The sequence below is a fragment of the Pelodiscus sinensis genome, chromosome 2 (assembly GCF_052426305.1).
Source record: "Pelodiscus sinensis isolate ZL-2025 chromosome 2, ASM5242630v1, whole genome shotgun sequence".
NCBI classification, from domain to species: Eukaryota; Metazoa; Chordata; order Testudines; family Trionychidae; genus Pelodiscus; species Pelodiscus sinensis.
Window position 1 is genome coordinate 148,773,203 of NC_143053.1, and position 23,493 is coordinate 148,796,695.

At 39.2% G+C, this 23,493-nt stretch overlaps 1 protein-coding gene across 7 annotated transcripts in view; it reads left to right on the forward strand.

Moving 5' to 3' along the window:
• LOC102462793 (TGF-beta receptor type-1) overlaps positions 1-23,493 on the forward strand; it is a 232,374-nt gene that overhangs the window by 156,503 nt on the left and 52,378 nt on the right. For 5 of the 7 annotated variants that reach the window (XM_089776469.1, XM_025179693.3, XM_075921582.2 and 2 more), the window contains 3 exons: positions 4,823-4,870; positions 22,290-22,323; positions 23,266-23,463. In XM_089776469.1, coding sequence (XP_089632595.1) covers positions 4,823-4,870; positions 22,290-22,323; positions 23,266-23,463 — 280 coding nt within the window. Of the gene's footprint in view, positions 1-4,822; positions 4,871-7,560; positions 7,601-8,065; positions 8,111-22,289; positions 22,324-23,265; positions 23,464-23,493 lie in introns of those variants that run through there. The other 2 variants (XM_075921583.2, XM_006113040.5) reach the window with 2 other exon arrangements.

The window sequence follows — 23,493 nt, forward strand, 5'->3', positions numbered from 1 at the left end:
TCACACCCAATTGCTTTAACCTGCTTGTAGCAAGAAAAATTGTGAACTCACCAGAAGTGTCCTCCCCAGAACCAGTGCTTGACTGTGAGACATTTTGAGAGGATGGGCTTGGCTCCAAAGTTTTTGGCTCTTACCCCTTGCTGGCTGGCAGTGGCATTTTCCTTGTAATCCTCCCTGTGCTCCACTACTACACTGTCCTTCATGCTGCTGCCCAGAGTGTCTTGGGAAGCTGGTTGAGTCGTCCCCCCCCCCCCGCCCCAAATCGCATGCAGCTGGTCATAGACGCGGCATGTTTGCAATGATTCACCGGGCTGTCTGTTACCTCCTTTGTTTTGTGATAGGATTTCCTCAGCTCCTTTATTTTCCTGGAGTATCCTTTTGTCATCATGAACTTTGCTATCTTTGCATAGATATCAGTGTTTCTTTTGATATTTTGAAGATCCAAGAGAATGGATTCCTCTTCCCACACCTCAGTGAAGTCCAGGATCATCGGCACATTCTATGCTAGTGCTCTTTTGTGCCGCTGAGAACTGGTGCTCATGGAATTTGAATTCATGGAAGTCATGGCCACGTGTGCTGCTTAAGTGGGCTGCTTGCTTTGAGGTGTGCTCTCAAATGCTGGTCAATGGGAAGTGAAATTGTAACTTTCCTGGGGCTTTTCCTGTTCACCTGGAAAGCAGTAGAGGTGCAAGTTCCGGTCCAAGTGAGGTACTTTGGGATGCTTCCCAGAAATCAAAACCTTGACTTTCTCTGTGCTGGGTCTGCACTACCATGAATTCAACCATGCCAGGTCAAATTTTGGCTTATTTCTTGTGAAAAGCAGGAGTACTGAAACCAACGTCAGTGGCCCTTAAAGTCAATGGAATGGCCTTGGTAGTGTGGACTCTCTGTTTAGAAAATTTACCTTAAGAGGCTAAAATCTGTCAACTCCTAGTTTAGACCAGGCCTTTGTGTTTGAGGGTGTGTATGAGAGACATTTGCTGCCTCTTTAAGTAGACTGGCACTCACTAGTCTAAAGGCTGCTTGTTTAGACACAGCAACATCCATCAGCAGCCCTGTCTCATGTTCTTCCCCCAGCTCTGTGGCTGCTATATAAATCTTTCATCTCACTATTTGAGGGATGGGGGGTGACACTGACATCAGCACCTCCTGTCCTTTTTCCTGTTGTACAGAAAGCAGGAGACTCCCAGGAGTAATTGGCCTGACCTCCATTGCAGAGGGCAGGAGCAGTGGGGGAAGGAGTAACTGAAGTGTGTGGTGCATGCATGCAGTTTAGAGGAAACACTGATCTACAACTGAATGTAAACAAATCCCTGTTAGTACTAATGCAAGGAATACAGTTTCTAATGACAAAAGTATCCCACTTGGGATGGGGAACCCACCTCTATACCCTAACAGATGTAGAGCCCACAAACCAATCTCCTCATCAATCAGTTGGCGCTCAGGTCAGTCAGGAATGCTTACCTCCATTTCCTGCCCTTCAACAGGGGCAAAATGATCAGGGCTAGGATGGACAACATGCCCTGTATGTTTTACATCAAGAAACAAAGATGCACTTCATTGTGTGTTGAAGCTATTAAGCTTTGGACCTGCTTCATAACCAGCCACACCCACATTTCAGCAGCCTACCTTCCAGTCATCCAAAACATCACTGCTGATTTCTTTAGCACACACTTCTCCCATAAATACATATAGGAGCTGGACAGTCAAGTCCTCCAAGACATATTTCAGAGATGGGGACAGCCAGAGATCAACCTTTTTGCCACTTCTTAGAACAGAAAGTGTCCTCTCTTCTGTTCAATGAAGGAGCTTGAGTTACTGGTCTCTGGGGGACATCGTCCTTCTCAGGTGGAAGGAGAGCCAGTTCTACGCCTTTATTCCACTGCCCCTGATCCTAAGGGTGATGAACAAGAACTGGCAAAACAAGATTAGATAGTATCTGCCTGACCAAGGCAAGCTTGGTACCCTTATTAGTTTTATCTGTGTCCAACTGCTGATCAGGATCCTTACCATTCCTCATCTCCTGTCTCAGAATGCACATTATATGCTTCACTTCAACCTGGTGGTTTTGTGTCTCAGAGCCTGGTTTCTGGATGGTTCTTGGGAGCAGAAGTTTCCTCTGTGTGGAGGTGCAGCAGGTGTTATTGGACAGTAAAAAAAAAAATCAATCTGTCCTCCTTACCTGCAGAAATGGAAGAGATTTGCTCATGGTGTGGTCTGCCCTGAGTTAGCTCCCCTTTGCCTCATCCTAGATTACTTGCTGGATCTGTAGACATCTTGGCTGTCCATCAGTTCAGTCAAGGTACCACCTGGCTGCTATATAAATCTTTCATCTCACTATTTGAGGGATTTTCCATTTTTGCTCACCTAGAATTTTTATCGACTGCATGATTAGTTGATAAGAGAGGGTGCTCAGTCCCAGCTGATACCATGTCCAGGAGCTCCCCTCACTGTGGCTTTGCAGGTTAAATGTACTAGGAACCCATCCAGCTACTGCATTTAAAATGCAGAGCCGCAGTGGCAGGAGTTCCTGGACCCAGCGCGAGCCAGGCTTGCTCAATCTGGCTTGTGCTGGGTCCAGCAGCCTCTGTCTACTGTGAAGTCCCAGTGGGGAGCTGGAACCCCCTGCAGACAAGGGCTGATGCCAGAGCAGCCTCTGCCCACAGCCAGCCCTGGCCGCTGTGGACAGGGGCTGTTTCACAGCAGTCTCCCCTACCCCCCATGCTGCTGCCTTTCTAAGCGCCCTTCCCTTACGTTTTGTCCTTATTTGTACTTACTAGCACTAAAAAAATTTCTGTTCCAGACACACTGTGTCCAGATCCTGTCCTGGGGTAGGAAGTACATTAGTTGGCCCATGTCTAGTAATGATCATATATATGCTAACCATCTGGGATAAAAGATTATTTGTCTCAAGAGACAGAGTAGGGAAGGTATAAGTATAGCACCACCTTCCAATTTCCACACACAGATTAAGCTCCATGCATGAGTTAACAAAGTAAGATGCTGTCTCTGAGCTCCTGTAGGCTGCTTGAACTTACTTCCTGTGCTGTCAGGCTGTCCATCAGTTCTACTAGGCTTTTTAATCTTGGCTTCTTTGACTTGGGGTAGGGGGAAGATAATGTTTGACTCTCCCAAGTGCCATTAACATGTGTTGCAACATGAGAAGTGGCTCTCAATAAATTGTGTAGATCTGTGATTCTCCCCTCTCTAGCATGAAGAATTACTTAATTTAATGTAAATGTCACAGTTAACTATCATAAAGCAGTTAATATCATAATGAAATGAGTTCACATCTCTAAGAACAAAATAATTCCAACTCACTTCGGACTCAGGTAGACAAAGCGGTGTTTGATTACGTGCTTTTTTAAAATGAATGCTTAGATTCTGGAGAACTAGTAGGTACAGCTTATTGGCTGCTTCTGAGCCTTGCTATGGAAAGTTTGAATCCTAAAGATGCCAGCCTCCCAGTGACCTCTTCTTAAACTGTTCTTTAGATCCTTTCCAAGATACTGATGAGCCTTTTATCTAAAGTTACCATATCTAAATGTGCCAATGACAACCCTAAGAGCAATAAGTGGAATCAGTCTCAGAATGCTTCTCAGATTTTTAATAGGAAAAACTGCACTAAAATTTATATAGACATCTGTAAAATCTAGAGTGCATAGCCATTGGCCATCTTTTGTTGAAAAACATGATTGTTCCCAGATGCACCTTTATAAATAAAACACAGAATCATCATTTTCTGCCGAATTCAGTTTTTGGTCAGTCACATTTTTATTTTTGTGTTTTTTTCCTTTCATTTTCAAAAGTAAAGGAAACCTCTTTGAATAGAAAGCAGTGACAAATTCAAGAAGGGATGTGGTTTGTGCTTCGTTTTGACAGATTTGGGACTTTTATGTGCTCTTGCTGGTGTCTTGTTTCTTTGACTACTTTTTTTCTCCTTGTCGTGATCAGTATTGCTTACTATCTCTGCCATCACAGTATCTTATTTATGTTATTTCTCACAGATAACTTTTCCATTTATTTGTTTGAGATACATTTTCCAGAATATTCATTTAAATCATAGTGTTAATGTTTTATCAAATGGACAAATATTCTGAGAAAATAGTTGGCTTTGATCTCAAAAGCAAGCCATTTTGGAGTCAGATTTTAAGAGCTGAGATTTTATCGCCAGCATTAAGAAGGAAATTCTGTGAGCAGGCAAAAGACCCAACTCATTGTTAGCAGAAGAAAGCACAACGTCTTTTGACTCCTAGCGGATTTTCAGTCACGTAAATAAAAGTCAGGTCAGGTCAATAGTAGTACAAAGACTAATCATAAGAGCTAATGGCAAAATAAGTGCATTCTTGAATTTTACAATGTAGGTTCTCATTTCAAAGAGCATCATAAGTGCAGAAGTCCTTCCTTTGCTTTAAATTACTGGGGAAAGCAACAGAAGCAAATATTGTTGAGATTTCAAGATTGATACTTGAAATGTTTATCATTACTGATATAGAATGAATAGGTGTACAAGATACTTAGCAGAACAAATAAAATATAAGAGTACTACTACAGTAAAGGTATATTGATACCAGGAGTCTTCTAGAAAAGGAGGTTTGGCAGTGTGATTAGTGGCATACATGTTCTGAGTTCAATAAAATGTGAAATTTGCTCATCACATTGTCACAGAACCATAAAAATCTTTTTTGCTAGAAACTGCAAATGAGTGAAATTCACAGTTTTTATCTAAATATATGTTTACTATATTTTGTTCTTTGCTACATGATTTCACTCTTGGTGAGTTTGTGCTATACATTAATGAAGAAATGTAATTTTCTTTCAGGCTTCTTCAAAAAATGACATTTTGAAAGTTTGCAGAAAAGAATATGAGGTATACATATTTTAAATTACAAAATTAAAGTGTTCTGTTTGGTTATACTTTATAGAATTTATACATCATATGTGTTCTATAAGTAATCTATATGATTACTCTTGACTGTACAAGTTTGTAAAAATATATGACTAATCTTTATAGATCAAAAGAAAACATTTGTCTTATCAAAAATGAAGATTCCGAAATAATTCTATAATTTTAATGGCATATGAGTTTCTTGTTCAGAGTAAACAAGCATTTCTTTTATAAGAAATACTTCAATATCAAAAGATGGGCATTTATTTTAAAAAGATTATAGAAAAAGAAACCTTTTCAGAGGTATTCTACAGTATGAAGTTTTTCAGTGATTTAAGTAACAGCAATCCTACTGTTGACATACAGTCATTTTAAAGCCTTTTTAGTGTTCAGAGTTCTATCCTTAAGCTAAGAAGTGATGTTACTTTCAGTTTTTGTATTTAGTATTTGTGCTATTCAACACCTGAACATTTGAGAAAGCTACTACTTACCTTTCCTTTTGGAAGAAGCACATGCAAGGATTATCTTTTTTCCTCCGTCTGGTTTCTAAATTAAAATACAAGTCCACCTCCCAAAACTATGCAGTCCTACATAAATTAGGTTTATATCTTTCATAAATAACTTTGCAGAATCTTGTACAATCTCTTTTCTTTCCTTTTTTTCCCGTTATAGAACAAACATAATGCTTTGCCCATTCTGCAGAAGACCTTATTAAATCAAACAACTTTGTTTCATTTTTGTTATCAAAGAAATGTTAAGGGAAAAAATATTTTTTCTCCACTTCTTTACTGAGGTGGGATTATCGTAGTTTGACTTCTCTTCAATAAGAGCCTTTGTTTTAAGCATCCCTGTCTCTTCTGCTGCTGTTTTATACTATGCTCTCCACATCTGTTGGTGTCTTTCCTTTTCTTCTCTGCATCTCTACATCTCTGTAGGAGATTGGCCAATATGTGTTGACGGAGAATGGGAGAGGAAAGGTAAGAAATTTAAAAGTAACAATAAAATGGTAACAGAACACCCCTGTTGTTACTGAGAGTGTTTACTTTGCCCATTTCTCTTTTTCTGCACTGTTTTGGGCTGGAATTATACAAAATGATTCCTCCATTTTATTCTAGGTTGATCTCTCTTCAGTTGGACAGAAAATATTCCTTTTGATTATCTGCACACCTTCTAACTAACAGCTTATAAATAAAGAGGAGAGAGAACCAGTTCTTAAATGTTGAAAGGGGAGACCAATTGGGCAGGCTGGAAAAGAGCAAATATGCCAAAGTTTAAATAATAGGTGATTAAAAATAATGGACTAATGATAATATGTTGTGGATTGAAATGAAGAATCTGGCATGAAGGATCTTCAGTAATTACTGATTTTTGTCACCTTTTGTTGGACATCCTGTAATAAGTAATTCATATCTAAAATTACATCTACTAGTTCTAATGGATTAGATTTTATTTATTTTATATATTTTTATATTGTGAAAATTTATTTTGGGGTTGTACAAAATATAAGGAAGCTTTGCAAAAGTCAGGGGCAAAATGTTCTACAAATTGTTTGATCTTCTGGAAGAAGGTACACTATTATTGTTTGGAGGTATTTCCTCATCGTGGTTTTGTATGTGAAATCAGATGGAAGAGCAACAAAACAGTTGATGAATGTCTGGTCAAATCCAAAATCATTGTGTGATCTGGAACAGAATTCATGAGACATATGATGAATGTATGTAACTTGGCATGTACCAGTATATCTCTGTTTTATACATGTATGTGTTGATGATCTTTCTTTACTTCAAAGACAAATGAGAATTTTCTAGCACTGACTTTTCATTTCATCACTCCTACTCCCAGTTTCCTTTCCTGGGGTGTTATATATACAAACCCACACATACTATGTACTTAAACACACATCAAATAAGAGCTAGGTAACTTAAATAGAAGGACCTGAAATGCAATTAATGCCCTATTTTCAAATTTTCATAGCTTGTTATTACATAACACCAAGAACATTCATAAGATACCTTTTGCATATAGTCAGATGAGCTGCACTAGTGTTTTTAGCAATCAGCAGAGACTTGAGGCTAAGGGGAGAACTGAATCTGAGTTTCCTTTCAAGCTCCCACAAATAAATGTGAAGAGTGAGGTAAGGCCACAAAAGACTAAGCATGTGTAGAGAAGAAATCAGAGGGAAGCACATGAAATGATGTTGCTAAAGAGGCAATTTTCTAGAAGTTGGTGTCACAAGAGAGTCGTTGTGTCACCAAAGTGACAATTTTCACAGTGTTTATTGTAGACACTGTTCCCTCAGTAAATGTTACTGGATTAGTTTCCTTTTAAATGTGTATGAATTCTATGTAAGTCTTGAATGGTATATTTCCATCCCATTTCTTGAATTTTGTAATTGTGGGTTTATATAATTTTTTTGTTGACTACTTTAATATGTAAAGCAAATGTAATTACTAAATATTTATTATTGTATTCAAGTAACATATCAGTACATTTAAAAATTTAACAATGGTATCTGATATTTTTAAAATGGAGTTGAAGTACACTTTCTTTCATTAGGGGTTTTTCAACTCTTTTTTTTGTCCCTTTTCTCTTCTCTCCTTTTCGGTTCTCTCTTGTCTTCCTTTCATCCTTTTTATTCCTATTTATAGCTCTTATTTTTCTTCCTTCACTTCTTCCAGCTCTCTACTGTCCTGTTCATCTCCTTCCAAAAAGGTAGGTAAAAAAACAAGTAAGGGAGGGGGGAACTGCATATCAGTTTTTATTAACATGTGTAGAGTTGAGGTTTACCATGCTGAGAGTGACAGTGTAGGATATAATGCTCAAAATAATAGGCTGAGAGAGTATAATTGCCTATGTGACGTCACTTTTTATGATGGACCAGTACTGTAGCTTTCCTTTATACACTACAAATGTCAGTCTTATACACTGCAAATAATGCTTTCCCCTACACATTAAAAACTCCAGTTTGTTTTTTTCTTGCTATATGCAGCTCACTTTTAATAAGTCTTGACTGAAGTTTCTCTTAATTTAGTTCACCGTCTCTTATAGACATTGACCAATAATAATATGACTCTAGTAGTAATAGCAGCAGCCATCTTAGATAAATGTAAGTGGAAATGTTCCTTAGTTTTTAGTTTCTGTTCCTCACATTCACTTTAAAAATTATTTTTTGCACAGAACAATATTGGGCACTCCTCCTGGTGCTCCTGGGACAGTTAAAAGGTATTTTTATTTATTTTAATTTTGCAACATCTTAGTTCATTTTGTGTAGCTTTTTCATGTTTCCTACATTAATTAAAACCTTTTAAAAAGCAGCAAAAGAGCATGTGCTTCAAATGCTGTGCTCTGTATGGGGAAAATATGTCTCAAACATACCTTTTTACATTCAGTGAATAGCAGTATCAGAGTTACTGTATTGGTAGTTTTTTGTTTTAGATCATGGACTCTTGCTTTAGTCAATGGCTGAGAAATCTGGGAATATTGCTAATAATTTCCTGTGACGAATGCAGCCTGACATTTTTGTTTCTCATCTGATCTCTTCTGCATGCTCACAATTTTAATATGTTAATGTTACTGTGAGCATTGAAGCATCTGAAAGTGGTAATCCCTAGGGCAATGCACATGCCTTCACCTGTATCCAAATGTTCATTGTAAGAACACATGTCATTATGTCCCCGAATGTCCTCAGTTCCTCTGTATCCATCATTCTCAACAGAACATTGGCTCAAGATTTTCTTGTTTTCTCTGCTAGTTTTAGTTTGTAGAGTAGTGTATTTAGTAGACCTGGGATTTTTGAGCAAATGGGTATTCATTAGAATTATTAACAGCTTGTGCAATTGCAAGGTGCCATTTGGTACTGCTACCATCCTCAGCTCCATACTGCGTCTGAATTATCAGGACACTAAACAGCCCAATTTGTTAGTCAATTTGATTGCTTGTATTTGTAACTCCAAGTTATGACTAGCTCTGTTAGCCTTAATATATAAATACGTTGACTGTGAGTTCTGATCCTGGAAAACTCAAACTCGTCTCCAAAGGCTGACATGGTCAAGCCTGAAAAGGAAGTGTGATTTCAAATGGTGGCCCCTGTAATGTAAAAATACTCTTTACAACCCAGCAAGCCTGTTGTGTAAAGCTAGTGGCAATCATTGAAGTGTAATGGTGGGTTTCTGCCAGTTTTGCTCCATAGGCCAAATGTAAAAAGGAGTTTTGACTTAGGGTTTTTTCTCATGGTGGGTGGTGGTAAAGCATTGCTGGTATTGTGAATCTATCTTTCGGTTTCAAGTCTTGGTCAGTTTGATATTCCCCAAGAAATTTGCCTGATCTGAGGACTCTTTTAACCTAAGGTATTCTATGTCTTAGGGATTGGTCCACAAGTTTACTTCTTGTATATTGAGAAATCATGAACTGTCAGAAGTTTTAAAAATAGAGATATCAGTCAATTTCTCTAGGACACCTTACTTGGACTACCATCTAAGAATCCCATAAGTCCAGGACAGTATATTATTGGGTCTGAAGGCTGTAGCTTAGCATGACTCTCTAGCACAGGATTAGGAGATCAAACAGTTGCTGTTATGCTGGCCTCCCTGTATTGGCACAGTTGTTCCTTTGGTTCTAGCAGCAACTTTCACTGCCACTTCTTAAGAGTTAGCGAAGTATCTCTTCTGGCTCCAAGAAATCTGGTTTCCCATATCACTGCACTTCATTCTTCTTTTATAGGGAGTATGTTATGTCCACATAAGAGGGTTTGAGAGCTTTTCTGAATTGACTTCTGCTTCATCTGGAATGGAATCTGATGTTGACTCTGGCAGTTATCTGATAGAGAGATGTTAGATATTTTTCTTTTCTGGTTCCAGACCTCCTTTCAATTCAATTCTTAAATGAATTTCTGTGTGGGCTTCACTTATCCCTAAGCCCAGGTGGCTTTTGGTCAAATGGGTAAAGTGACAATAAGGAGAATCCTAGTTTCCCCTTACTTGCTTTCTTCTACCCCAAAAAGGCCCTTAGAGAAAAGTGATCCACTTCACTTTCCATGGGGAAATACATAATTTACCCCTATTTCACCAGCAAAGGGAATTGTCATTGTCTCTAGCTGGTATGATTAGTATATGCTGTCAAATGCTGATATTAATGGTAAAAAAGAGCAAGAGCATGATGAGCCTTCAGAGTTTCCTTAGGTTGTCCCCCAAATTTTGATATATCCATCATTGTAGTTTCAATATTGTATTCAGATTAACAATTTAAAGAGCTTTTGGGTCCTTAAAAGTTTTAGATTTAATTAGTAGAGGAAAAGGCTCATGAAATGTTTAACATACCCCAAAGCAGGAGCAGGGAACCATTTTTTCTCTCCAGGGACCGACCCCCAGTAAAAGTCAATTATAGGTGTCATCCTATTGTCCGCAGTTCCCAGCTAAAGGGAGCTGCCGAGCCGGTGTTGGGGGCAGGAGCCACATACGGAGCTGAGCTCCCCTGAGTTCCTTTGCACCTAGGAGTCACAAGAACATACTAGAGTTTCTGGCCTGCCGTGTGGAGATTTGTCATGGGCAGATGGAAATTAAGTGGTGAGCCAGATCTAGCCTGTCGGCCAGAGTTTCCCCATCCATGCCCTAAAGTATGCAACTGTTCCTTGGCCTTTGAATGTCCCTAGAAATCAGACTGGACATGAATGTATTGAATCTAAGGGTACATATACACTAGCCACCTAGTTCGAACTAGGGAGGCTAATGAGGGTGACCGAAATTGCAAATGAAGCACAGGATTTAAATATCCCGCATTTCATTAGCATGTTCCTGGCTGGTTGCCATTTTGGAAACTGACTAGCCCGGAATAACTGCCCCCGTCTACACGTGGCAGAGAAGCGCAATTCCGAGAGAAACCTTTCCATGAGGTTTAACTGTTAATTCGAACTAAGGGGCTAGCGTAGATATACCCTAAGAGATCGGTATTCTTCTCTCTGAGGTCCTTTATTTCTAGAGCTGGTCAATGGTGTTTTGATTCACTGGCTATTGAAGCAGGGACTTTGAAGGTGATTCTTCTAATTACCAAGATGTAGAGTCATTCTCTCTGTCTCATGTCCAATGGTTGTTTAACCGGTGAAGGGCAACCTAGACTAATGAGTGGGCTACATGAGTGGTCCTTTTTCATCTCGGTGGGCCGCAGGATTGTCATAACCAAGACGGTCTCCCAGGAAAGGATAGTTATGCTAACAGCACTTGGGTAACTAGAATTTGTGGGGCATGCTGATTGAAGCGTAGCAGCACTTTGATTGGATGCAGAGGGAGCGCGCAGCTTTCACAGTCAATGTCCTGTGCAATCAGTATACACCTCACTTGACATGCCCTTGTTTTACATGTGTGTCAGTTTAGTAATACTGGTAGGAAAAAAAATATGCAAGCAAAAATGAATGGAATCTGGTAACATTGCATGTGGGCCACATGTTGCGCACCACTGCTATATAAAGTGAAAGTGCCTCAACAGGAGAGATTCAGAGACTTTCTCCAGAATATGCCATAGCCCTGTAATTGGGGAGCTCTCCTATGAAATGGGAGCTATACCCCTGTTTAAATCCTTTCTCTACATCAGGCAGAGTAGATAATTGAACCTGGATCTTCCACATCCCATGGGAGAACCCTAGTCACTGGTCCAAGGGCTAGGGTACGTCTATGTGATGTGTGAGGTACGGTTCAATTCCCTAGCCTGATGTGAAGAAGGGACAAAATAAAGGAAAGGAGCTCAGATCCAGATGTAATGCTGGGAGATCATAAATCTGAGAGTGGCAGCTAAAACATGTTTTCTGGCCACCCATCATCTTGTGAAGGATGATAATTTATTTGCAGATGACTTGAGAAACAGGCAAGGAGATCAATTAAGGAAAGAATCTATAACCAAAACTGCCCCTTCAGTGGTGATACTATAGTTACCACAATGGACAGTTCTGTTTTCTGTCTCATTGAAGGGTAGAAAATTATCCACTCGGTGATGGATACTTTTTCCTTTAGAGTTAGCACTTCCCTCAGGTTCTTCCTTCTTTGCATTGTCTTCATCAGGTAATCAAGATCAGACACATTGTATATGTTTACTTTGTATTTCTGAGATAAGCTACAAATGTTCATCTTCTGCTTTTCTAGTCATATTAATTGAACTGCAGTTCTCTGCCTATTTCATTTGGATCTTATTTCAGATTAAAGATCAGGTCCTTATTTGAAACCTTGGCCTCTGATTCCTCCTCTCCTGCCAAAAGCAGCATGGTTAATTTAAAAACTATTCCACAGAAATGGGAAAATATATTATTAAATTTTTTATAATAGCTCAAGGGTACTCTCATGAGATGTAGAGGATACAGGTGGATGTGTATATCCACGACTCGCTTTTGCAGATATGAATATGGATGTGGACGTAGATACAAATTTTGTATTTGCAGATATCCACTTTGTGTCCATAGGTGGTACCATCCATGGATGTGGATGTTGGCGGATCATTTTTGCAGATGCAGATACCAATTTTGTATCCACACAGGGCTCCACACATATGGTCAACATAATTCAGATGTCATGATACAGTGAGAGATTGAATGTAGAATTGTAAATGCCAAAAAGCATACACATTTCCTACTTAGACCATAAGAGTAATTTCATTAGCTGCCTTCCTTCATTGATTATACATATTATTCCACCATTAAGAAGAAATTATTTTCAGAACTGCAAATGCAGAAGCCTCTCTGTTGATCTACAGTTTCCTTAGGTAGACAATGTGCTTGACACCCTAATTAGTCCATTGCCTGCAGCTGATGAGCTCTAAGAGGAGGGAAACTAGTTAGGTCCTGCAGTACTTGCCAAAATAACTTCAAAGATCTTCCGATACTGCAGAGAAATCTAAAAAGCATCTCTTCAGAATAAACTCTGCTTGCCTTTTACATTACTTGCTTCAGTTAATAAAGAGCTAGTTAAACATTTCCATGAAACATAAGGAGATTTTTTTGTTGCCAATTTAGGTTAGTTAGCATAAAGTGGCATGTATGCAAATCTTATACCTCCCTGAAAGTAATCCTACTATATAGATCATATCATAATTCTTTGTGGAAAATACTATATTACAAATTGAGGATTGCAACTTCATCTACAGAAGCAGCCAGAATAGATTACTTTAAAAACACTGATCATACTTCTGTGATAATATTGTTATAAATGTATATTTTGCTGTCTTTGATCATTTAATGTAAGATGTGTATTTTGAAAATGGAGACCAGATGTGGGTTTTTTTCTTTTTCCTTTCTCTATAAAGTTGTTTTTTAGCCTCATTTTCCTGTAAGGTAATTTTATTGTTCATATTCCTTTTTCTGCTCCTTTTTTTTAAATCTTCTCATTTCCCTTCCTCTCCTATCCTTCAGATCTCTGTTTTGTTCTTTCCTTTATCTTTTTTCTTCCTTATCAGCTTCCTTCTCCCACAGTGCACTTAGAAATTTATGATGGTAGATATGGATTCAGGAAGATGGTTGTGATGGTAGCTTATTGATCACAATTCAAAGTTAATTGTGACTAGTTAAGGTGACTATGCTTCTAGTTAAAAAATTGTGGGTAATAGGCCCTTTTAAGAGAAACTACAATGAAAGCATACTCAGCTTAATTTACAAATAGTTTAATTTATGAACATGTAGCAGCTTTTACAATTATACATCTCGAAGAGAGGTAATGATATCATCTAGTCAAGTCCACAGCAGTGAGACAGAATTAAGATTACCTATCTGATATGTGTTTGTCTAACCTGTTATTAAGAACCTTGAGTAATGAGATTCCACAACCTGCCTAGATAACCTTTTCCAGTTTTTAATTATCCTTATAACTAGGAAGCTTTTCCTAATACCCAATCTAAATCTCCCTTGCTGCAAATTAATTTAATTACCGCTCATCCTACCCTAAATGTACATTGAGAACAATTGATCACTGTCCTCTTTATGGCAATCTTTTATATGTTTGAAGACTAGTATCATTCTCCCTATCAGCCTCATCTTCTCTAGACTGCCATCATAACCATGTTTGTATAGCTCTATCCTACCATGTTGCATTACTGTTTCAGTGCCTTCTGGGAAATTGGCTAATCCTCAGCAGCACAGAGTTGCACCATATGGGGCAATGCACTCGGAGGTGTTTTACTGTCCATAAAGTGGAAAGGAAGAGGGACTGGCTCACTTGGTTACACAGACACAGTTCAGGGGTCCTTTTATCTTTGCAAAATAAAGAAAAAGTTAACCCTATTTTACTGTGGGCCTCTTGGTGAGGAGAAATGCTGGTAGCTGCCATGGTTACTTAAAAAAAAAAAATGGTCGCCTTCTCTGCTATCAGAAGGCACAGCCTGAGCAAACCATCCCACTGAGTACAAATGGTTAAACGTTACTGTGTGGACTAGGCCTAAAAGTTGTAAAAGTCCTGTTCTCACTACAATTTTAAATGAGTTTGCCGTTACACACACACACACACACACACACACACACACACACACACACACACACACACACACACACACACACACACACACACACACACACACACACACACACACACACACACACACACACACACGTAACCCTGGCCACTACTACTGTTGCTTCCTTGCCAGCAGCCTACTTTGTAGCACAGTTGTATTACTGTGGTCCATTGGTAGCACTGTTGCTTTATTATTACACACACACACACACACACACACACACACACACACACACACACACACACACACACACACACACACACACACACACACGTAACCCTGGCCACTACTACTGTTGCTTCCTTGCCAGCAGCCTACTTTGTAGCACAGTTGTATTACTGTGGTCCATTGGTAGCACTGTTGCTTTATTATTACGGTTGCCAGATGGTTTCAACAAAAATACCGGACACACTTGACATTACTTCATAATCTACATTACATCTTATTTAGAAAATACCGGACATTTATATTTTCTCATTTATATTTTCTCAATTTGTTTCCCAAACAGAAAGCTCAAATACTGGACTGTCCGGTTCAAAACCCTATTTATTATACAGACAGAATCCACTCCCCCTGCCTAAATGACTGGTTTGGTTGATCCTTCTGTCTACCAGCTCTCGGTACAACCAGACAGCCCAGAATTTACAGCTTTGTGTATACAGGCAGTCCCCGGGTTACGTACAAGATAGGGACTGTAGGTTTGTTCTTAAGTTGAATTTGTATGAAAGTCGGAACTGGTACATATTGTAGGGGAAACTCTAGCCAAACATTTCTCCAGAGCTCAGTTTTATTCTCCCACACCTCACTTCCCTCAGTCCTTTATTCTCAAGCTGAGGTGTCTGCTGAGAAAAGCCACTCTGCGTCTCCCTGGCCTGCTGGGGGGGGGGGGGGGGGGGGCGCTAGCTTCGCGTCTCCCTGGTCTGCTGGGGGGAAGCAGCTAGTGCGGGGTTGCCTCACACCGTTTGTAAGTAGGGATCCGATGTAAGTCGGATCCATGTAACCTGGGGAATGCCCATACTTTCTGGGCGCACTCTCCTCTGGGTACTATTGAAAAGCTACCCAGATTTTCCCAGAATTATATTGATACAAACATGATTGGGCAGCTTGTCTGGTGTAGATGCAAAAACTTAACTGACAGGTGGTTGTGTTTTAACAACAAAGCTGTTATGTGGATATGATTAAAACATTTATTTTAACCAATTTGGATTATTATAACAAAACTATTACAGAACATGATTATACTTATAGAATGGATATGCACTAATAATATAAAGGCTTAAACCTTAAAATATGGTGGGTGATTTTAGGTGCCAGTGTTTTTGGGTGTCCAGTCTGAAACATATTAGAACCTGATTTTCTGTGGGCAGTTTAGTTATTCAATACTTCTTAAAATCAGGTTCCCTTAAGCTGTTAAAAACTTGAGGTGCCCCAAATCACTACTCACTCTTGAAAATGTAGGCAAATGGCTTCATGATCCTGACTTTTCTGGGACAGGCCTTTCATTTCTAAATGGGAATTTCCTGTCATGGTATTGGGGCTCAGAGGAGATTGGAGGAGTTTCACCCTCTTCACAGATCTGCTGATATTTTAACTTGAAGTCAGATCATTACATTTGAGAAGTTCGGGGTAGTAACCTGGAAGTATGTTCATTTTTTTTAAATTCAAATAAAGCTGATGTTTTGTATGTCTAACAAAAGGGGAAGAACAATATCTTTCCCAAACAAATAAAGTAAACAAGTACGATTGATTTATCATTTTATGCCTAAATTATTTATTTATTCATATAAAAGTATTATCATTGCAACACAATACTCAAATTCAATAGCAATAGAGTTGGGATGTGTTATGATTCTGAAATGTTTCTAGAATGCTTTTTTGAAATTATTTTTCAAAAGCACAAGTTGGAGCTATTCAAAAATTTTAATGTTTTGTCAAAAACATTTTTGACAGACTATTTTGATATTGGGCAAATTTTGTATAAATAAATGGTTGGTGGAAGAATAAGTGTATTTACTTTTCAACCCTACACCCACCTTTCAGGAGGGGAGGAAGAATCTTTAAAATGTATGCTTCTTCCTCTATGTCTTGTTCAGTGGTGGGAGAAATTGAAGAAAGAACAATTAACATTTGCAAATGCAAATCTTTTTATTTCAATTTTTTTTATAATAGTTCTGTTTTCTCAGCTCAATTAGTTGACATGGGGAAGGGAAGAGGATTTGTCTGAAAGGCAGAAAAGGAAAGAAATAAAATCTTAAGTTAACCCAGTGAAAAATTGCTACACAAAAGAACTGAAGTGAATATTGATGTGGCAGCAGCAATATTTTATGGAAAGTTTTCTACCATCAGTGATGGAAAAGGAACTGATGGACACATTATGAGTTACAGTAATTCCTCATTTAACATGTGCCCGCTTAACATGTTTTCGCAATAGCATGATTTTTTTTAGGGAACGTTTTTTGAATTACACGACCGTCCCCGAAATAACACCATTTCCCCAGCCAGCCTGTTGGTGGTGGCTGCGCAGGGATTCCCCCGCCTCCCTGCAAAGCGGCGGAGAGTTCGCCACTTGCCGTGCCATTCCCTGCTGCCTCCCCCTCACCAGACGCCTTGCCCCCTCTCCTTCACCCCCGCTTGCAGGCCGGCGGCTGGGTTTCCCCAGCCAGCCCGTCGCTGGCAGTTGCACAGGGCTTCCCCCGCCTCCCTGCAAAGCGTCGGCGGGTTTGCCGCTCACTGTGCCGTTCTCCGGCGACTCCCCCCCCCCCCCTTGCTGGACGCAGAGTGGGTCCTGGCAGACCCGTCACAGGAGCATACTCCCAATACCCCATCCCTCTCTTCCCCTTCCCTTCCCAAGAGCCAAACACCTCCCCGCCCTGCTGTAACCCGGACCGCTTTCTCTCCCAACCTTATGTCCCGGTCCCAACAGACACCACTGCTGGAAACGCACCCCCCACTTTTTCCATTATTTTCAATGGGAAAATTGACCCTGCATAACACGTTTTCTCTTAACACAATCATTTTCTGAAATATATCTATAGTGTTAAATGAGGAATTACTGTACTGCTGTATATTGGGAAATAAATATTAAAACAGAGTAATAAAGCTTTCCAAGGCAGTAGTGGAAAGAATGAAGATAAAACTTGGATTTTTTTGGCATAATGATACTGTCCTTTGTAAAGATCTTTGATATCAACTAATGAGAAGTGATATAAGAACTGGGAGAGGATGTTGTTAGTAATTTTTTGTTTGTTTGTTTGAGGATCATTATGTTGAGTAGAAAGCCTTTTGAAGTTTTGTGTGGTATAGTGGTATGTTGCTTTAATTGATTTTTAGTAATTCTATACTGTGTTGGTGTCATGAGTTCTTGAGACATCAATTATCAGCCATTCTATGGATAACAAGTCATCAGTAATGACTACTTGTAGTTAGAATGACTGATAATTGACATCTGAGTAACTCATTAACTTGAATTTATTATAGTAACACTTAGAAGTTAGAAATGTGCTTGTCTATGGTTTCAGTGGAAAATAATTTTGCTATACGGTAAATCATTTTCTACCACTACCAGAAGAATTGGACTGTCTACTGCAAAATGTAATGATAGAACTGTGTTCCTCTGCTAGTAATTAGCTCGAGACTGAAAGTTGCTAGATAATGTATCAGCTTTGTAGTTTAAGTAGAAAACAGCATTTTGCTACCCTAGTTAATGTGATGACTGCACCAAGGAGGGAGAAAGTCTGGACTTGCAATTTAGTTCTCAACCTAAAATAAACCCCTAATTTTAGGGAGGATTAAAACAGAAGCAAGAATGCTTGATTGTCTTGTAACTCATACTCACTAGGAGTAAATTTCCTGCAGCTCTCAGTTCAGTAAGGAACTCGTTTAGCTTCTTCTGGTTTTTAGAATATATGTCATTTTCTGATGACTTTGTATCTCTGCTCTCAGATAAAAAAGCTTCCTGTTAGCGTTTAGTTTTACACATCAGTGAGTTTCTTAAGGAGAGTGCTGATAGGTCTCCGTGGTAACAGCTATTTGTCCACTAGTTTTTTGAACCAGGATTTTACCCTTGATAGGTCTTATATAGGGTAGAGCTACACAGTGAGATGCATTTCCCCTCAGGATGTATTCATGACTACTCTTTAGGGAAGACCAACAATAATATAACAAGTTATTGTTTTTATGGCCTCCACAAAATACTAGATGCTGCATAACCATGTAGGAAGAGACAGCTCTTGATCTTAGAGTTCATGGTCTAAATAGACATAAAGGGAAAACAAAAATTAAAAAACAAGCAAAATTAAAAAAAAATCCAAACCCCTCACCCCAAAAGACCAAAATGTCTGGCGTAACTATGGGAAACTAGGAAAGAATGTGCAAGTCATGTGGCTTCTTCAGTAATTATGAATGTTTTTAACATGGGTGTGCTTGGAGTTAAAATGGAGAAGATGGAACAGGAAAGGGGAAAAGGAGTAACAATGTGTTTTTCAGTTTAAAATAGTCTTAAGGATAAGTGTGTGGAACATTGTTCTACATTATCTTCCAGAGAAGAGGAAAAAAGAGAACTCTCTACCTGATTTCACAGGGAGCAAGATTGGGACATCGATGAAGGAACTTGGACATCTTTTATTTAATACTAGAAGATTTTCCGAGTGTTCTTTGAGTCCCTAGCTCAGTTAATTTTGTGGATTTTTTTCTTAATTTTAATCATTACTCTGAGATGGGGCTTGGGATGAAGGGTACAGGCTACCCTGGGGAGAGAGGATTGTCCCAGCCCTCTCTCATCGTAGCACATTGAGTCAGATGAGAAGTATCTCTCCATGGCCACTGCAGCTCCAGTGGGCACAGCCAGGGGAGGCATGCATGTCCCCTGGCTGGAGCTGGAGTAGGTTCAGGTTAGTCTCCCCTGCCAGAGTGGGAAATGCATCAAACTCTGCACTTTTCTCTTGCGCTATGACAAAGGAGAACAGCCATCAATGTCCCCATTATGAATCACAGGATTCATAATGGCACAACCAAACCCTCACCTTGTTTTAAGTTATGATAAGAGGAATTTGTATACCACATTTGGTAGTCAATTTGTATGCCACTTACGAGGAGTTCTTGAACAAACAGGGTGATAGAAAACACAGAAAGATAAACTCTCTCAAATGTATAGTAGGCTAGAAGGCTTACCAGTGTTGTCCAGGTCCAGGTCCAGGTCCAGTCTTGAGCAGGATGGGGCTGTGCACCCTGGCTGCCAGCTTCTTCGCAGTGCTGATGGGTGGTGCTTCAGTCCAGGGTTGAGGGGGGGACACAGAGAACACAGGCCACCTGCCAGCACTCCCTGGGGCAGAGGGAGTATCACACAGGTCTCCAGGATTGGGGGGAGGGAGCACAGGCCTCTTACTGGTGTTTCCTGGATCCTGCATAGGGAGGGCAGGGGCCTCACAGGCTGTGCATATGCACTGCCCGGGGGCGTCCCAGGAGTGGCGGGGGCTGCACAGCAGCCAGCAGTTGCTCCCTAGGGTATGGGGTGCTGCCAGCAGTGGCTTCTGGCAGAGGTGCTTGCTGCCCCCTATGGTCATTCCACAGTACCCCTCAATCAAATTCCAGGCATATCTCATCTCATCTAGAAAGAAGCATCTCGATGCATCCTTTATCATTTCCCCCCCTTTTATTACAACCTTTTGGTATGCTTTTTTTTCTTTAAACAGTATAAGAAGTCAGTTTTGTAATGTGTTTGAGTTTTTTGTCTTTTTAGTTTCTGGGTCTGTGTTATGATCATTCCATCTTTGGCTGGTCCCCATTTCCCAGAAACAGTCTTCCTGTTTGGGTGATTTTTGTCTCCTATTAGTGTGGATCAAGAGCAGCCGTGGGCAATAATTTTCACAGGGAGGCCACTCAGGGAATTTTGGTACACGGTCACGGGCTGGCACCACACAAGGCCCCGGAAGGGTTGGGGTCTTGGGCAGAAGGAGCGGGGCTGGGAACTAGCCTGCCCCCAGGTTGTCTGGGGCCAGAGGCTTTGAAGTAAAAATACAGTAAAGGGCTTGTGGCGCCTGTCCCCATCACTACCATGTTGCCTGGCAGCCGCCCATGGTTGCTACAGCTATTTAAAAGGCTCACAAATCCAGCCTCACCACAACCAGGAGCAAGGAGCCATTTAAATAGGATCCTGCTGCCTGAGCCATTGCCTGGAAGGAGGGCCCAGCCTTGATCTAGAGGACAGTCCTCTTGCAGTTGTTTGTTTATTTCCTGTGATGAATAATGTAATAATTTTTCCTGTCTTAGTTTGTTGAGGCATAAAGAAACAAGGCACATTTTAAAACTGCTGCTGAGCAAAAATCTAGGTCAATAAATCTGGTGAAGAGTTTTAATGAAATTTGTAATTAACTTAAATTAGAAATAACAGATTTCGCTTAAAATTTAATTTTTATAAAAATAAGTTTTTTTTCCTCAAAATCCCAGACAATAAAATTGTTCCAGTTTTTCTAGTTAAAGTATTCTAAAAGGAAAAGGGATTTTTAAACTTAAAATCTTGCAGTTTTTGTCCACGTATTATTGTATTCAGGGCTCGCTGAACCGCGGCGAGCTATACTTGCCAGCCGCGCTGTCTGGCAATCTGCGCGTTCTGCACATGCACAGATCGCCCGAACCCGGCTCTTCCGGGTTACAATCTACTCGCTCTTGGCGAGTAGATTGTATTATTTGTCGAGCCCTGATTATATTGGTGTTACAGTTTGAGATTCAAAAATGGAAAATGAATGCACTAATTTTTTTGACTTTTCACTGAAGGTGTGTCTAGACTACATGCCTCTGTCATCAGAGGCATGTAGATTAGACACATAGGCAAAGGCAAATGAAGCCGCGATTTAAATTGGTGGGGTTTTTTTTTGTTTTGTTTTGTTTTTTTTGGTGGGAGCATAGGGACATGGGACTTGAAGTCACTTCCTTGGTCACTACGTCTGGTCATGTTCTGAAATTTATCAAGATGAGTTGTAAAACTAGATAATTACAGCCCATTACTCAATTACACCCCAAGTAAATATCAGTATTTAAAAATTCTGTACACCCAGACTACTTATTCATGTCCTTAAGAGCTTATTATTTATTCATATCTGTAAATCTAGATTGAGCTGGCGAATAAGGCTCTCTGCTTTTCAGGCTGGCCTTTCAGTGAGGTCATGTGAGTTTTCCTGCTTGTTTATTTGGGATTAGAATACAAAATTTGCTTGCCACCTAGTTCTTTGTTTTAACTAGTAAGCCATGTTATTGTCAAATTTGTGTGTGCCCACATTTTTATGCTTACAAGACTTATTTATAATCTTTCTCATTTTAGATGGGAAACACTTTCTTGTATGTCCACTGCACTTTTAAATTATAATTTTCTAATGGTTTTGGTAACAGTAATATTGTTGTTCCATAATTGTCATTTCCTGTACTTTCATTTGCCTCCGAAGGACATGACTCACTGAGGGCCCTAGTTTACAGTGCGCATTGATTCCTTATGCAGGCTAAACACCTATGGATTTCTGTGGGAATTTAGACTGCAGGATTTGTCCTTTAATTAACAGTCATTAATGCTGTGTCTTTGTATATCATATTTCTTATCATTGAGGTAGTTTATCATCTTTCTGTCTATGTGATTAACTTTCCTATATGTTCCATTAAAATATGCAAAAAGAAATTTGAATGATACATAGTCTTTTAAATTCTTTTTATTTACCTCATTTTCCTTATTTTTAAGCAAATATGTACTTTTACCCATTATATACTACTTCCACTTCTGCTTGCTTATACTATTTAGGTACAACTTAACAGTAGAATGTTTCTTCAATGAATTCCATTTGTTAATAATGTGTAATGTTAAGAAATTGCTAACCACTTTTATTGATATGAAAAATGCTTTTTGTTTTGTGGTAATTGTTTTTTGTTTTGTTTGCAGAATGCTCTTTTTAGTTGCATTAACAGAAATGAGAGTAAGTATTCTATATATAGTTAATTTTATTAATATTTTGGTCCATTTTAATTTTCCCTTCTGTAGTCCCAGTATTTTTACCCCTACACCTGCCAGGGATACATTGGGGCAGGAGTTCATAAGTAAAATAAATGGGACTAGTCACATAAGTAAAATTATATGCTTAAATGTTGAACAATTTCTTAGTCATCTGTTTCTGCTATTTTACTCTTTCATTTTATGATTTAAAATGAAAAATAAGTAACAGACAAATGAAATTTCAATCCACAAAGCTGCTGTCTTGCCAGAAATGTATGTCTTGGTAGAAAAAATGAAGGGGAATACATAAAACATTTACACATGTGGAATTATCTCTTGATAAAATATTTCCTAGGACGTGTCTATGTATGTATTTAATAATGTAGCAACAAATATTTGTGACTGATCCAGACTTATTGGATCGGGGTGTAACCTTTTGTAACTTCTATGTTGAAATGTTCCCAATTAATATTAAGTTGTTAAAGATAAAAGTGTAATAAAATTCAACTTAGTGTTCATGTTTGAGCCTCGAGGTTGGTTACAGAAAATTTGTTTATTTAGATCATGGTTTGACACTTTGACAAAATTATTGTATTACAAATATATATGAAACAAAATACATGAAATGAAAATCTGACTATCACCAAAACTCTCAAGCATAACGCTTTTTTCACCCTTAGTAGACCAGAAATGTCTCTTTACCTAGCCTGCAGAGAGAGAGAAAGAGAGAGAGAGAGAGAGACTTTCTAGATGCCAGATAATTATTTTAGTAGAATTTGCAAAAATGAACTCCTTCTTTTGAATAGTACCATGAATATCATTCTAAGCCTTTTGAGTGTATTTATCTGTGGAGTACATATGTTCTTTTTCTATGTATTTGTTTCTGGGTACAGAAACACATAGTTGTTTTTTCATGTGTTTCTAGTGGGATCAGTGTGTTGCAGTTACGCAGGACATCATACAAACTGCCGGGAATACTGTCAAGCAATTTTTCGGACGGACTCTTCTCCTGGTCCTTCTCAAATAAAAGCAGTTGAAAGTTATTGTGCTTCTATTAGCCCTCAGCTAATACACTGTGTGAACAACTACACCCAGTCTTATCCAATGAGAAACCCTACAGATAGTAAGTAAAATGTTTTTATGACATTATAAA